General features: G+C 46.9%; 1 protein-coding gene across 9 annotated transcripts in view; it reads right to left on the bottom strand.

The window, feature by feature from the left end:
* Window positions 1–4231, bottom strand: part of LOC149323490 (SID1 transmembrane family member 1-like) — a 78449-nt gene extending 74218 nt beyond the window's left edge. For all 9 annotated transcript variants that reach the window (XM_089489041.1, XM_089489043.1, XM_089489040.1 and 6 more), the window contains exon 1: window positions 3899–4231. In XM_089489041.1, coding sequence (XP_089345167.1) covers window positions 3899–4081 — 183 coding nt within the window. In that variant the 5' untranslated portion in view covers window positions 4082–4231. The remainder of the gene's footprint in view (window positions 1–3898) is intronic.
* Between the last annotated feature and the right edge of the window lie 13037 nt (window positions 4232–17268).

Here is a 17268-nt window from a genome sequence, read left to right as displayed (position 1 = left end):
TGGGCCCAGCACCACTGGTCACTTCTCTCTAGGAGGAAGAGGAGCCTTTTCTGAGCACCCTCTGATTTCGGCCGGTCAACCAATTACAAATTCATTTAACAGTTGCATTATCTAATTCACATTTTGCTAGCTTGTTTGCAAGAATGTCATGTATCAAACTGATAATTTTATCAAAAAAAAAGAGATCAGATTAGTCTGGCATGACTTGTTTTTCAGAAACCCATGTTGACTTTTTGTGATTATGGCATTCCCTTCTAGATTTTCAAAGACTGCTCTACAATCTTTCCTGGCATTGATGTCAGACTAACTGGACGATAATTGTTGGGATCCTCTTTTTTTTCCTTTTGAAGATGGGGACATCTGCTGGGACTTTTCCTGTTCTCCTGGAAGTCTCAAAGATTATTGCCAATGGTTCTGAGATTATATTTGCCAGTTCTTTTAATATCCTTGGATGTAGTTCATCTGGTCCTCGAGACTTAAATTCATTAACAAGGTATTCCTGTACTACCTCTTTATTTATTCTGTGCTGCATTTCCCTTTTGTGTCCTCTGCTCCAACTATACCAACTGTAGCCATGTTCTAGCAGAGGTTCTTCCTGATATGCACAAAGGCAATGCACCTTATTTGTACATTCATTACCCCTTAAAGGATGAAAGGAAAGGAGAAGAGAGGCCCAGGCAAGAGAGAAAGAGGAGGAGAGGAGGAACATGGGGGGGGGGAACCTTGGTGCCCTTCGTTTGGGGGGCAGGAGGTGGAGAAGCTCCCCTTTGAATCCCAGTTGGGGGTCTGAGGGGGGTCTCAGTTCCAACTAGCCCCCTTGGGATGAAGGGAGCCTGCCCCTGTCTCCTTCCCTCCCCAACTCCCCAGACTGTCCCTCTGACAGCAAACTCCCTCCTGAATTGAGGGAGGGAGGATAAATTGAACCACCGGCTGAAGTGGGGCAGATGGAGGCCCTGCCTTTGGGGGGTGGGGGTGGGGGGAGAATGGGGAAGAACCTCCATTTGCCAAGGAGGGGGAACAAAATGGTGAAGGGTCTGTGCAGAGCCCAGAGCAATGCTCCCATTCCCCAGGCTGGAAGCCCCAAGCCTACAGTTTTGGCCAGAGAGAGATCTTGCAGGGCGCCTAAAGGAGAGCCACTCTTTCCTCTGTCAAAAACAGCTGTTTTTCCTTCCAGCTGCCAGGGAAGCTAAAACAAAACGGAGGATCATGGGAATTGATGCGGGGAAACACCAGGGCCACACACCAGACATGCATGTTACGCCAAACAACACTGAATTGAATAGGATGTGTGAATTCCCTAGTTCACCTAATCTGCTTAAGATGCATGATTGCGTTCGGAGTGCGTTCGGAATGCCAGCGAATGCGGGTGGTAATCTTTCACGCAATAATGTGAATACGCATAAATGCGTTCAGGATGCCACTGGATTATACTTCCAATTTCAGTCGTGTGCTATCATCCTTAGTCTGGCCTGTCAGCAGACCAATAGCAGAAGACAAAGACAATGGCAGCTACTGGACAGTCCAAAGGGAAGAAAAAAGCAGGATGAATGGCTCTCAACCAGAATGGGCTTTAAATTGATTCAAGTGACAAGTGAAGTACAAAAGAAAGAAAGGATCAGGAAAGGAAATGGAATGGGACATAAAGGAGAAATCAGAGGTGTGATTTGAGGTACTTAATGCCAAGATATCTTTGCAATTGGTGATAATGTGACAGAGAGCCAGTGTGGTGTAGTAGTTTGCTCATGTTCATGTTTGCTTTAATACCATTAGTTAGTTGGTAGAAATGCTTGATCCTCTTTATCATTTTCACTGTTCAATTTGATGTCTGAGTTTATAAGCCTCTTAAATAATGCAAGCATATTAATACAGCAGAGAGGAACAGAAATCCGGGAACAGCAAAGCCAGAATACAAGAGTCTGAGTTCTTCCTAGACTTAGGCAGCATCTGCACTGCAGAGATAATCCGGCTTGACTCCACAAACAGCCATCACCCTGTGCTGTGGAACCCTGGGAATTGTAGTTTATTAGAGCAGAACTCTCTGACAGAGTATGATAAATGTCTCAGAAAACTACAATTCCTAGAATTCCCTAGCTCTGAGCCAGGGCAGTTACAGTGGTCTCGAACTAGAGTATTTCTGCAGTGGTGTTTTGGACCTTATGCAGCATCCACACTACAGTATGGCCCCATTTTAAGTGCCCTGGCTCCATGTCATGGAATCCTGGGAACTGGTAATTTGCTGTGGCCCTAAGAGCTCTGCTGTCCCCTCAGAGCTCTGCTCTGGTGGCACAACAAACTACATACAGTGCCCGCAAATTCCAGTGTCAAGCCATGGCAGTGAAAGTAGTATCAAAGCGGATTATCTCCCCAGTACGGACGCAGCCTTTGAATGAGAGTGTGTCCATGTGTCCCTATCCCCATCCTTCCAACCCTGAAAGGACCCGGTGAAGGGAGCGAGAGGGTCTCTGGGGCCAGAATGCCCCTCTGCATGGCAGTTGGGGGTTGTTCCAAGCAGTGGCATCCCTAGGGTTGGTGTCACCCGGTGTGGCCACTCATGGTATCATTCCTCCCCCCCACTGACCGCTTCCCATTTCACACCACACAGAATCCTTAGTAATACTTTTCCCCCCCACTAATGTCCTTTGCAACTCATAAGTCCCATAAACCACTGAATGTAATGCTAACAGTCATGACATAAACAGCTAGAAAACTTAAAACGATACCTTCCAATTGCAACACTGTATGCGCAACCTAAACATATTTACATGTAACTCACAACAAGTACATTGCACATTGTGGTTGGCCAATAAAGGTATCACTGATGGATTTATTTTTTTTTGGCTTGTATTTACATGCACATAGTGAAGATTTGGTTAAAGTGTGATGTTTTAAAAGAAAAATGAAAAAGAAAAAATTTACATGTACATAGTGAGTCATAGAATCACAAAACTGTAGAGTTGGAAGAGACCCCGAGGGCCATCCAGTCCAACCCCATTCTGCCATGCAGGAACTCTCCATCAAACCATCTCCACTGACAGATGGCCATCGAGCCTTTGTTTAAAGACCTCCAAGGAGGGAGACTCCACTACACTCCGAGGGAGTGCATTCCACTGTCGAACAGACCTTACTGTCAGGAAGTTCCTCCTAATGTTGAGGTGGAATCTCTTTTCCTGCAGCTTGCATCCATTGTTCTGGGTCCTGTTCTCTGGAGCAGCAGAAAACAAGCTTGCTCCCTCCTCAATGTGACACCCCTTCAAATATTTAATCAGGGCTATCATATCACCTCTTAATCTTCTCTTCTCCAGGCTAAACATCCCCAGCTCCCTAAGTCGTTCCTCATCGGACGTGGTTTCCAGACCTTTCACCATTTTAGTCACCCTCCTTTGGACACGCTCCAGTTTCTCAATGTCCTTTTTGAACTGGACACAATATTCCAGGTGGGGCCTGACCAGAGCAGAATACAGTGGCACTATGACTTCCCTTGATCTAGACACTATACTTCTATTGATGCAGATTGAAGAGTTGCTTAAAATGGGATGTTTTAAAAGAGGAAAAAAAAATAAGAATATTTTTTAAAAATTGAATTTTAAAATTTTGAATTTTAAAAAAAATTCTGGAGGGGGGGGTTCTCCCCTTTCTCCCCCCACTATCTCTTAAAGGCATTTAAAGGGAAGGGGGAGAATGCTCCCCAACCTCTTTCTGCCCCAAGGGAGGTGTTTGAGGAGCGATGGGGTCACCCCCCCCCCGCCTTTTAGGGTGTCACCTGGTGCAGTGGGGATTCCCCCACCCCTAGTGACGTCACTGGTCCCAAGGGGGCTCCCCTCTGTGTCTGTCTTCCTCCCCTCGCCCCCAGATCCCCTTGGGCCTGAGTGTGTGTATAGGGGGGACCCCTGCGCCTTACCTGCCCGGTCTCTGGGGCGTATCGGAAGGTGTAGAGGCGTTCAGAGGCCCGGCTCACGCTCCCAGGGTAGGCACGGTCGAAGGAGGAGGGCTCCGGCTCTGGGGGCTCCCGGGAAGATCCCCCTGCCATCCCCAGCAGCAGCAACAGCAACAGCAAGAGCAGGCCAGCCCAGATCCCTGGCATCGCCTCCTTCCCTTCCCTTCCCTTCGCGGGAGGAATCACCGGCTGCCAGGCGCAGGAGGAGGAGGAAGAGGAAGAGGAGGCAGGCAGGGGGTCTCCCCACTCATGGCCCTTCCGATGCTGGGGAGCCTGTAGGGAATCCCCCAAAGATCCGAGGCAGGTGAGCCTCAGGTAGAGGGAGGGAGGAAAGAGCCATCGCAAGCACAAGGGCAGGCAGGGAGGCAGGGAGGCAGAGCTACTCTCCAGCAGGAATCCCCCCCATCACCAAGAAACATCTCGATCATAGAATCCTAGAGTTGGAAGAGACCCCAAGAAGGGTCATCCAGTCCAACCCCATTCTGACATGCAGGAAATCACAATCAAAGCATCCCCTGTGACAGATGGCCATCCAGCCTCTGCTTTTCGTTGGGAAGGTTCTCCATGAAGGATATAGAATCCTAGAATCCTAGAGTTGGAAGAGACCCCAAGAAGGGCCATCCAGTCCAACCCCATTCTGACATGCAGGAAATCACAATCAAAGCATCCCCTGTGACAGATGGCCATCCAGCCTCTGCTTTTCGTTGGGAAGGTTCTCCATGAAGGATATAGAATCCTAGAATCCTAGAGTTGGAAGAGACCCCAAGAAGGGCCATCCAGTCCAACCCCATTCTGACATGCAGGAAATCACAATCAAAGCATCCCCTGTGACAGATGGCCATCCAGCCTCTGCTTTTCGTTGGGAAGGTTCTCCATGAAGGATATAGAATCCTAGAATCCTAGAGTTGGAAGAGACCCCAAGAAGGGCCATCCAGTCCAACCCCATTCTGACATGCAGGAAATCACAATCAAAGCATCCCCTGTGACAGATGGCCATCCAGCCTCTGCTTTTCGTTGGGAAGGTTCTCCATGAAGGATATAGAATCCTAGAATCCTAGAGTTGGAAGAGACCCCAAGAAGGGCCATCCAGTCCAACCCCATTCTGACATGCAGGAAATCACAATCAAAGCATCCCCTGTGACAGATGGCCATCCAGCCTCTGCTTTTCGTTGGGAAGGTTCTCCATGAAGGATATAGAATCCTAGAATCCTAGAGTTGGAAGAGACCCCAAGAAGGGCCATCCAGTCCAACCCCATTCTGACATGCAGGAAATCACAATCAAAGCATCCCCTGTGACAGATGGCCATCCAGCCTCTGCTTTTCGTTGGGAAGGTTCTCCATGAAGGATATAGAATCCTAGAATCCTAGAGTTGGAAGAGACCCCAAGAAGGGCCATCCAGTCCAACCCCATTCTGACATGCAGGAAATCACAATCAAAGCATCCCCTGTGACAGATGGCCATCCAGCCTCTGCTTTTCGTTGGGAAGGTTCTCCATGAAGGATATAGAATCCTAGAATCCTAGAGTTGGAAGAGACCACAAGAAGGGCCATCCAGTCCAACCCCATTCTGACATGCAGGAAATCACAATCAAGGCATCCCCTGTGACAGATCGCCATCCAGCCTCTGCTTTTCGTTGGGAAGGTTCTCCATGAAGGATATAGAATCCTAGAATCCTAGAGTTGGAAGAGACCCCAAGAAGGGCCATCCAGTCCAACCCCATTCTGACATGCAGGAAATCACAATCAAGGCATCCCCTGTGACAGATCGCCATCCAGCCTCTGCTTTTCGTTGGGAAGGTTCTCCATGAAGGATATAGAATCCTAGAGTTGGAAGAGACCCCAAGAAGGGCCATCCAGTCCAACCCCATTCTGACATGCAGGAAATCACAATCAAGGCATCCCCTGTGACAGATGGCCATCCAGCCTCTGCTTTTCGTTGGCAGAGGATGATGGGATAGCTCGCTGGGGGTCCCTGGGGCCAGGATCAGGATGCAGGAGAAGGCAGGGGGTGATGGGAATGATGGGATGGGTTGCAGGGTGGCAGAGGGGGCGAGATGGCATGAAGGTGAGGAGGGGAATGACGGAGCAGGACACAGGGGGCCAAGGGGGGTGACATCGGAGTGCTTTTCCACATCAGACCAATTCAAAGTGCAATCGAAGTGAGCTTGGAAGCGAATTCTGTGAAGTCACTTTTTTTTTTTTCAGTTTTACCAAAATGAGGGGTCACTTTGGAATCACTGTGGAAGCACCTCGCAAGGAGCCCCCATAGAAAGGAATGGCGTCTGATAACACATTCACATTACGACGTGAATGTGCATCGTTGGAAGCGCAATCACGTCGGAACTGACCTGGAAAAGCTCTAAAAATCTCTGTTTGATAAACCTCGTAGTGCCAATGCCGGATCCCCATCGTTACTGGATCAGACCACAGATAGTCAGGTGATGGTGGAATAAGGAGGTGCTCCAGTTGTGGGTTGATGAGATGTGGATGAGCCACTTTAGGATGCCCAGGCAGACCCTCTTTGACTTGGCAGATGTCCTACGGCCCCATATTGCTGCAACAGTCACCGTGATGAGGAGGGCAATCATAGTGGAGGAGAGGGTCGCCATCGCCATTTGGTGGCTTACCAGCCAGCTCATATATCAGAAGGTGGCCTGGCAGTTCCAGATTGGGGTCTCCAAAGCGGCGGTGATATGCATCCATGTGTGCAAGAGTTTCTTCAGAGGGATACTCACAAGGGTACCCGAATGTACTTTGCAGATGTAGAAATGCTCTCCACATGAGGGAGGAGAGAGATCATCTGCGCTTTGTTGGGCTTCAACGCACACAAGGCCCTGGCCAATTTTATCCAGGGATGAGGATGCTGCGAGTTGCATATCAAAAACATCTGGAGGGCCACATTATCCTCACCCCAGCTATAGATATACAACCATGGATACACTACTGCTGTAGACACTACTACATCAAGGCAATCTCCATTTTGTTTTCCAAAGCTACCCAACATGTGCTATGTGCAGGCTACATTTGTCCTCCTTTGCGGGGAGGACGACATTTGGGCACCCTCTCAATGGGAGAAGAAGTGGCACCGTAAGAGAGAATCAAGAAAACCATAGAAAATTACTAGATATTTCTATGGTTTTGGTTATTTTTTTAGCTTTTTTTATTTGGTCACATCCTACATTTTTTATGGAAGGCCCGCCATTGTTGCGGTTGCCTCCTCCTCCTCCTCCTTGGTGATTATGAAAAACCCCAGTCTCCCTGAGATTTCCGGATCCTCAGCCAGAGGGTCCTCCTCTGACACTTCTGGCTAAACTACAAATCCCAGGACCCAGGAGACGACCTGACGGGGAGCCAGAGGAATTAGCAATGGGGCTGCAGAGAGCAATGGGGTCTAATTAGCAATGGGGCTGCAGAGAGCAATGGGGTCTAATTAGTTTTCCAAAATGAGGAGAACCTGAGGAGGGTTGGAGGGGGGAGAATGCAGGGTTGGGGTTCCTGAAAGAGAGAGAGAGTGAGGGAGTGGATTTTGTGTCCTAGGAGAAGAGAGTTGGGACCAGGCACACCACAACCCTACCACGAATATTTCTCCCATGAAGTCATCTTACCCAGCAAATTTCCTTATCCTAAAACTTGTCATGCCACTCTATGACACCATTTTTTTTACAACCACAATGTCAAACAGGGATCTTCAAACCATTTTCGCAATATGACAGGACAAAATTGACATTTATATTAAAATGGAAGGAGTCTGGAAATATGGGGGGGGGGACAGTACTGTCACATTTAAAATAGCACCTGAGGTCAGCCTACACAGGACTCTTTGCTGGTTTGACTCTACATGTCTAGAGAGCCAACAAAGTCTGAGATTGGATATACCAGTACTGCGGCCACAAGGTTCTGAGTTCGATTACTGCAGGATTCTAAGGTTGACTCAGCCTTCCATCCTTTTGTAGGTTGGTAAAATTAGTACCCAACTTGTTGGGGGCAATTGGCTGAAAAACACGGTAAACTGCTTAGAGAGAGATCTGCACTTTAAAGGGATATAGAAATGTAAATGTTATTGCTCTCAGGCCACATCTTCATTTTTCAGGCAGCAGTATTCAGCTACAGTCCAACCAATATTTTCAGCAACTCCTTCTTCAGTAAGGGAGCTATAATGACATTACAGTTGTAACTTGGCAAAGGATCACATGTAGCACAATGGTAACTGTCAAAAGAGTTATTATAGTTCTGGCCATCTTAAATAGCGGAGAAATAATCCCACGCCACTTCTGCACGAGAACTGGCCCCTGACCCTCTGCTGTGAGTGTGGAGGCAATGCAGAAGGCCACCAGGTGGATTTTGCAGATGGCCGAATATCTCACAAAACAACAGTTACCAGAATTCCATAGCATTTAGTCAGGGAAGTAGTACCAAACTAGATTATTTCTGCAGTTTGGATACAGCCATAGTTCTGAATAATACCACTTCCATATAAAAAGACAGAAAAATGTCACACATTCTGCATCATATCAAGAAGTTTTAGTATTGAAATCCACATGATGCTTCTGCACTCTGTGTATGTGCTTTTGAGTCAACTTTTGGCGCATGGCGGCCCCATGAATTTCACAGGATTTTCTTGGGCAAGGAATCCTCAGAGGTTTTGCCAGTTTTTTCCTATGAAGTGTAGCACTTGGTATGGATTGGCAGACTCCCATCCAAGGACTAATCAGGGCTGACCCTGCTTCGGACAGGATCTTCAGGGTATTTAGGCCCTAGTGGTGCACTAGACACGAAATTTTGTTAAAGATAGAAACCAGTCTGAGATCTGTGGGGAGGCCCTTCTCTAAGGACACATTCATGTTGTAGTTTGACACCACTTTAACTCTCATGGCTCCATCTTGTGGAGCGGCATCTTTCAGATGCAGCCACTGTCAGGCAATGTGGAATCCTTGAATCTGTAGTTTGAGGTCTCTCAGGGGTTGTTCCCACTTAAGATTTGAAACGATTTAAAATACAACGTTTTTAATAAAATCGATTCAAAATAACACTGTTCTTATCCCGCTATTCGAATCGCTTTGTTCATCGTTCCCATCTGGTTATTTAAATCGAAGTTTTTACCTGCAAGCGTTCCTACTTGGCATGAAATCGGTGTTTAAATAAAGCGATTCTTCTCCTCCATACCTTATTTGGAGCTGTCAATCAATAGTACGTCAGAATGACGTAATGTTAATCCGGAATATTTGGAAGCGATTTATCTTTTGGCATCGTTTCCATTTCATTGACAGCCAGGGAGAATCCCTTCAGAGAGCACAGAGATCAATGGGAGAGGCTTCTGGCAAAGCGAAGCTCTTTCCAGAGGAACTATGGGAGAATCCCTTCAGAGAGCCCAGAGATCAATGAAGGAGGCTGCTGGAAAAGCAGGGAGGGAGCACTCTTCCCAAAGATTCTCTTTCCAGGGTTGGAGGAGAAGGCAGATTCCATTTGAGAAAGGGAGAGAGAAAGGCTCTATCCCCCCCCCCCCCCATTGATTAGAGCCCTTCCCTGCCTGGGCGAGATCAGATGTCTCCTCGCGAGGAGCCATCCCTTCCCTGCCTGGGCGAGATCAGATGTCTCCTCGCGAGGAGCCATCCCTTCCCTGCCTCTCCTCCGTTAGAAATGGGCTCTCCCCACACAGAGGGGAGGTTGCAATCCACCGGGGGAAGCCTTGAGCAGCCGGGACTTCAGGCGCTTAAAGCGCTGAAGAGATTAAGCGCCTGTAAACCATTAAAATAAAAAATAAAAATAATCCTTATCTCTTATTGAAAGACCACAGCGGACAAAGGGGTGAGGGAAGCAAAAATGGCGACAGCCAGACGGATGGGGACAGAAAGGGCAACTCCCCCAAGGACAGCCCCATCGCACTCCGCTCCTCCCATTCATCTAACGCAATTTCAAAGGCTGTCGTTCCTATTTAAATGCTCCGGTTCCTAAATCGAATCAATGGAAAAACGTAGGTCGGACCCTAGTGTTTTTTTAACACGCGTTAAATGAGGAAAACTCGATTCAAAATTTTATTCCGCTCTACAATTCGATTTGTAGTGGGGACGATTGCGGGTTGCTCTAGAACCGTTCTAGGTTTAAATCGGATCCTAATAGGAACGCCACTCCTTGGATTCGATTCAGAACACGGGGTTTCACCTAGTGAGAACAACCCCTCAGAGAACTCTGATGCTGCACCATAATGGCGTCAGCCAGTTGGTAACTCATGTGTCACCCTCTCACTGACCTCCTCTTCCTATAACACACCATACAAAATCCTTAAAAATGCTTTTTGTACTCATAAATTGTAATTCCATATATCACTGAATGTAATGACCATAGTTGTGACATAAACAACTAGCAAAAATTAAAACAATACCTTTAAACTGCAGTATTATACACACAGGCTAAATGTATTTACATATTCATAGATTCTTGTGGTTAAAGTGAAAATTTGGTAAGATGTCGTGGTTTTAATGAAAATTTAAAAATATTTTTATGGGCCACTCCTTTCTCCTCCCACTGAACCTCATTCCAATTACCCCATCTCTTCAGTATTTCAAATGGACACAGGTGAACACCACAACCTGTTTCTGACCAAAGGCAGATGTTTTGGGGAGCAGTTGTGTCACCTCCCTCCTTAAGGTGTCACCTGGTGTAGCCTGGATCCCCACAGTGACACCCCTGCCTCACCAAACTAAAAAATCCCAGGATTCTGTAGCATAGAGTCATAGGAGTTATAGAGGTGTCAAATTACTTTATTCCTGTAGTGTGGATACACCCTTGGTCCCACCACCATCAGAGACCCCCTTTGCTGAAGATGCAGGAAAAGGCCTTCCTCATCCTGGACTTCCAAACTGTCTTGCAAGGGAACTAGGTCTAGGATGTTGCCCTCCATGATGACTCTGCCAGCAGACAGATTTCCTGTTCAGGCAGGCCTCCAGCAGCTGACTGATTGGGAAGGACAAGGCATTAAACAGATAGATGTTGTGCTTCTTATGGACTCTACAGACCGCCCCTTTTCGTACTGGATCGGGCCGTGACAACCTCATGCCACAGCCCCGATCCAGCCTTCCGAGGGCACCATAGCTGCGGTGGCATGACTGTATAGTGTCCTTTCGGCGCTGCGTCATCTAAACACAGCGCTGGAGTTACATTCTCTTTCCCACCATCTTTCTCTTCTCCTTTTGTGTCGTGTCTTTTAGATTGTAAGCCTGAGGGCAGGGAACCGTCTAATTAAAAATAATAATTGTAAGCCGCTCTGATAGCCTTTAGGGCTGAAGGGCGGGGTATAAATACCATAAATAAATAAATAAATAAATAAATAAATAAATAAAATCATAATGCCATGTGGCATCTGGAGCGGCATGCAGCATCAGAGTGCCCTGGGGGTGGGGTGGAGTGAGGCATACGTTGTCAGAATGCTGCACCCCGACTCTGCCTCCAGGCCAGTCTTTCAGGCCAATCTGTAAAGGCTCATAGGTTTTAATTATTTTACTTGTGTTGTTCTTAATTCAGTTGTGCTTTAACATATTTCTTAAATTGTGGTTTTATATTGTAGCTTACCGTGTCTTTATTTGCCTTTTCGTAATTTTATGAGATCCTTCTGAGTCCCACATCTGTGAGAAAGGAAGGATGTAATTCAAGTCTATTGTTGTTAACTGCCTTCAAGTCAATCCCAACTCATGGCAGCCCTGTGGATGAGACACCTCCAAGACCCCTTGTCCTCCACTTCTCTGCTTAGGTCATGTAAACCCATGCCTCTGACCTCCCTGATTGAGCCTATCCATCTTGTGTGCGGTCTTCCTCTCTTTCTGCTACCCGATACCTTTCCCAGCATTAATGTTAATGATTCGTGCCTTGTCATGATGTGGCCAAACTACAACAGCCTCAATTTGATAATCTTGAAGCCCATAAAGACAGGCCACAATAAAGCTGCTTTGGGTCACTTTAGAGGTATGCTGTTTAAAGGACTGGAGCGCAGCTTTGGCGCAGCTTCTGGCCTCTTAAGATGCATGTGTAATTTAAACAGCATACCTCCAAAGTGACCTGAAGCAGCTTTATTTTGGCCTGTCTGTATGGGCCCTTCACTTCCAGGGGGAGTTCTGGCTTGATCTGTTTATGGACCCCATTTGTTTGTTTTCTTGGCTGTCTGTGGTATCCTCAGCACTCTTCTCCAGTTCCACATGTCAGATGAATTGATTTTCTTCCTATCTTCTTTGTTAACTGTCTAGGTCTGACATCTGTACCTGGTGATGGGGAATACAATGGTTTTGATGATTCTAACTTTAATGCTCAATTTACCATTTAGGATCTTTTCTAGTTCTTTCATGGCTGCCCTCCTCACTCCTAGACTTCTTCTGACTTCTTGACTACAGTCTCCATTTTGGTCAATATTTGATCCAAGGTATGGGAAATCTATAACTATTTTGATTTCCTTGTTACCTAAGTTGAATTTAAGTTGATCCTCCATGGTTGTTATATTTTTCTTTGTGTTCAGCATTAAGCATGCCTTTGCACTTTCTTCTTTGATTTAGTAATTGTTCCAAGTCCTTGCTGTTTTCCACTAGTAGTATGGCACCACCTGCATATCTCCAATTGTTGATGTTCCTTCCTCATATCTTCGCTCCTCCTCCTTTTGAATCTAAACCTGCTTATGATGTTTTCTGCATACAAGGTGAAGAAATGGGGTAATAGCCTTGCCTGACCCTCTTGCCAATCGGAAACCATTTTGTTTCTTCAAATTCTAATAGTAGCCTCTTGTCCCAAGTACACATTTCTCATCAAGACTATCACATGTAGTGGCACTCCAATTTCTTTAAGAGCATTCCATAGCTTTCCATGATCTATGCAGTCAAAGGCTTTGCTGTAGTCTATAAAACACATGCTGATTTTCCTTTGGAATTCCATGGTGTGCTCCATTAGCCATTGTATGTTTGCAATATGGCCCTTAGTGCCTCCTTTCCTGAACCCTGTTTGGACCTCTGGAATTTCTCTCTCCATGTATGACTGATGTTTGTGTTGCAGAATTGTGAGCCTAATTTTGCTTGCATGGGAAATTAATGCTATGGTCCTACATGCGTTGCAGTGTCGTGTCTCTTTTTTTGTGGACAGGGATGTAGAGTGCCCATTTTTAGTCTGTTGGGCATCATTTTGTTTTCCATTTGTTGGTACACCTATTTCAGTTAACACTTGAGTTGATTCTATCCATGTGAATTGTAGCAGTTTGAATGGAATATCCTCCGTTCCCAGTGATTTATTCTCATTCTCTTATTGCAGCTTCCACCTCACTTTCTAGAATTTGGGGCTCATCTTTGTATGCTTTTTCATTCCATGTCCTTCACTTTTTCATGCCTTTTATATAGTTCTTCTGTGTATTGCTTCCACTGTCTTTGTATCTTCTTGGTCGTGTAGTGTGTCTGTACTATGACCTCTGTATGCGTGTGTGTTGTGTGCCTTCAAGTAGTTTCCAACTTATGGCAACCCTTATCACAGGGTTTTCTTGACAAGTTCCTTCAGTGAGGGTTTGCCATTACCTTCTCCCGAGGAGGCTGAAAGAGTGACTTGTCCAAGGTTATGCAGTAGCTTTTTATGGTTGAGCTGGGAATCAAATTTGGGGTTAATCCTCGTCCGGTTCTTCAATCCATGCATCCTTCATTTTTTCACCTCTTTTATATAACTCTTTTGTGTATTACTTCTGCTGTGTTTTTATATCTTCTTGGTCCCGTAATATGTCTGTCATGTGCATGTTGTGTGCCTTCACGATGTTTCTGACTTGTGGTGATTCTAAGGTGACCCTATCCTGGGGTTTTCATGGCAAGATTTATTCAGAGGGGGTTTGCCCTTGCTTTCCCCTGAAGCTGAGAGTATGTGACTTGACACCCAGTGAGTTTTATGGCTGAGCTGGGATTTGAACCCTGGTAGTCTCCAGAGTCGTAGTCCAACACTCAAACCACTATGCCACACTGGCCAGACTGGAATAGTAGCACTAAAATTGTCCAGAGTCAATGGGCTCCATTTGCAGTTCCTATTTTGCTGTTGTTGTAATGCTGTTGTAATTGTACATAATGGGACTTGAGCACCCACAGATTTTAGTACGCACAGGTGTGTATGTGTGTGTGTCCTGGAACCAAACCTCAGTGGAAACCAAGGGCCACTGTAGTACTAGTAGTAGTAGTAATAATAATAATAATACCCCCTTGTATATAATGGTATACAGGAAGGAAGTCTCACTGTCTTGTTCTGCACCTTCAAGTCATTTCTGACTTATGACGAACCTAAGGTAAGGTTATCATGGGGTTTCCTTGGCAAGGTTTGTCCAGAGGTTTACCATTGCCTTCCCGAGGAGGCTGAGAGTATGAGACTTGCCAAAGGTTGCCCAGTGGGTTTCATGGCTGAGTTGAGAATCAAACCCTGGTCTCCAGAGTTGTAGTCCAACACTCAAACCACAATGCCACACTGGCCAAACTACAAACCCCTTAATTGCGTAGGATGCAGCTGTGGCAGTTATGAGTGGAACAGTAGCACTAAAATTGTCCAGAGTCAATGGGCTCCAGTTCCAGCTCCTATTTTGTTGTTGTTGTAATGTGCCTTCTGATTTATGGTGAGCTTTATCATGGAGCTTTCTTGGCAAGTCGAAGGCTTTCATGGCCAGCATCCATAGTTTTTTGTGGGTTTTGGGGCTCTGTGGCCATGTTCTAGAAGAGTTTCTCCCTGACGTTTCGCCAGCATCTGTGGCTGGCATCTTCAGAAGATGCTTGCCTGGAAAAAGTTGGGTGTATGTATGTATGTATATATATACACACACACAGATACATACATACTCACACAGGCTCACACAGTATATATATATATATATATATATATATATATACACCCAACTTTTTCCAGGCAAGCATCCTCTGAAGATGCCAGCCACAGATGCTGGCGAAACGTCAGGAAGAAACTCTTCTAGAACATGGCCACATAGCCCCAAAAACCCACAAAAACCCATTTCTTGGCAAGGTTTGTCCAGAGGAGGTTTGCCATTGCCTTCCCCTGAGGAGGCTGAGAGAGTGTGACTTCTTGCCAAAGGACACCCAATGGGTTTCATCATGGCCAAGCTGGGAATTGAACCTTGGCCTCCAACTGGGAGCAAGCTTGTTTTCTGCTGCTCCAGAGAACAGGACCCGGAGCAATGGATGCAAGCTCCAGGAAAAGAGATTCCAGCTCAACATTAGGAGGAACTTCCTGACAGTAAGGGCTGTTTGACAGTGGAACAGACTCCCTCAATGGAGTGTAATGGAGTCTCCTTCCTTGGAGGTTTTTAAGCAGAGGCTGGATGTCCATCTGTCGGGGATGCTTTGACTGAGAGTTCCTGCATGGCAGGATGGGGTTGGACTGGATGACCCTTGTGGTCTCTTCCAACTCTATGATTCTATCTGTTGGGATGCTTTGACTGAGAGTTCCTGCATGGCAGGATGGGGTTGGACTGGATGCCCTTGTGGTCTCTTCCAACTCTATGATTCTATCTGTTGGGATGCTTTGACTGAGAGTTCCTGCATGGCAGAATGGGGTTGGACTGGATGGCCCTTGCGGTCTCTTCCAACTCAATGATTCTATCTGTCGGGGATGCTTTGACTGAGAGTTCCTGCATGGCAAGATGGGGTTGGACTGGATGGCCCTTGCGGTCTCTTCCAACTCTATGATTCTATCTGTCGGGGATGCTTTGACTGAGAGTTCCTGCATGGCAGAATGGGGTTGGACTGGATGGCCCTTGCGGTCTCTTCCAACTCAATGATTCTATCTGTCGGGGATGCTTTGACTGAGAGTTCCTGCATGGCAAGATGGGGTTGGACTGGATGGCCCTTGCGGTCTCTTCCAACTCAATGATTCTATCTGTCGGGGATGCTTTGACTGAGAGTTCCTGCATGGCAAGATGGGGTTGGACTGGATGGCCCTTGCGGTCTCTTCCAACTCAATGATTCTATCTGTCGGGGATGCTTTGACTGAGAGTTCCTGCATGGCAAGATGGGGTTGGACTGGATGGCCCTTGCGGTCTCTTCCAACTCAATGATTCTATCTGTCGGGGATGCTTTGACTGAGAGTTCCTGCATGGCAAGATGGGGTTGGACTGGATGGCCCTTGCGGTCTCTTCCAACTCTATGATTCTATCTGTCGGGGATGCTTTGACTGAGAGTTCCTGCATGGCAGAATGGGGTTGGACTGGATGGCCCTTGCGGTCTCTTCCAACTCAATGATTCTATCTGTCGGGGATGCTTTGACTGAGAGTTCCTGCATGGCAAGATGGGGTTGGACTGGATGGCCCTTGCGGTCTCTTCCAACTCAATGATTCTATCTGTCGGGGATGCTTTGACTGAGAGTTCCTGCATGGCAAGATGGGGTTGGACTGGATGGCCCTTGCGGTCTCTTCCAACTCTATGATTCTATCTGTCGGGGATGCTTTGACTGAGAGTTCCTGCATGGCAAGATGGGGTTGGACTGGATGGCCCTTGCGGTCTCTTCCAACTCTATGATTCTATCTGTCGGGGATGCTTTGACTGAGAGTTCCTGCATGGCAAGATGGGGTTGGACTGGATGGCCCTTGCGGTCTCTTCCAACTCTATGATTCTATCTGTCGGGGATGCTTTGACTGAGAGTTCCTGCATGGCAAGATGGGGTTGGACTGGATGGCCCTTGCGGTCTCTTCCAACTCTATGATTCTATCTGTCGGGGATGCTTTGACTGAGAGTTCCTGCATGGCAAGATGGGGTTGGACTGGATGGCCCTTGCGGTCTCTTCCAACTCTATGATTCTATCTGTCGGGGATGCTTTGACTGAGAGTTCCTGCATGGCAGAATGGGGATGGACTGGATGCCCTTGTGGTCTCTTCCAACTCTATGATTCTATCTGTCGGGGATGCTTTGACTGAGAGTTCCTGCATGGCAAGATGGGGTTGGACTGGATGGCCCTTGCGGTCTCTTCCAACTCTATGATTCTATCTGTCGGGGATGCTTTGACTGAGAGTTCCTGCATGGCAAGATGGGGTTGGACTGGATGGCCCTTGCGGTCTCTTCCAACTCTATGATTCTATCTGTCGGGGATGCTTTGACTGAGAGTTCCTGCATGGCAAGATGGGGTTGGACTGGATGCCCTTGTGGTCTCTTCCAACTCTATGATTCTATCTGTCGGGGATGCTTTGACTGAGAGTTCCTGCATGGCAAGATGGGGTTGGACTGGATGGCCCTTGCGGTCTCTTCCAACTCTATGATTCTATCTGTCGGGGATGCTTTGACTGAGAGTTCCTGCATGGCAAGATGGGGTTGGACTGGATGGCCCTTGCGGTCTCTTCCAAC

Source organism: Sceloporus occidentalis, unplaced genomic scaffold (assembly GCF_023333645.1).
Source record: "Sceloporus occidentalis isolate IW3139 unplaced genomic scaffold, rSceOcc1.0.p SCAF_1, whole genome shotgun sequence".
Classification (NCBI taxonomy): Eukaryota; Metazoa; Chordata; class Lepidosauria; order Squamata; family Phrynosomatidae; genus Sceloporus; species Sceloporus occidentalis.
This window is presented reverse-complemented; position numbering and strand designations above follow the sequence as displayed.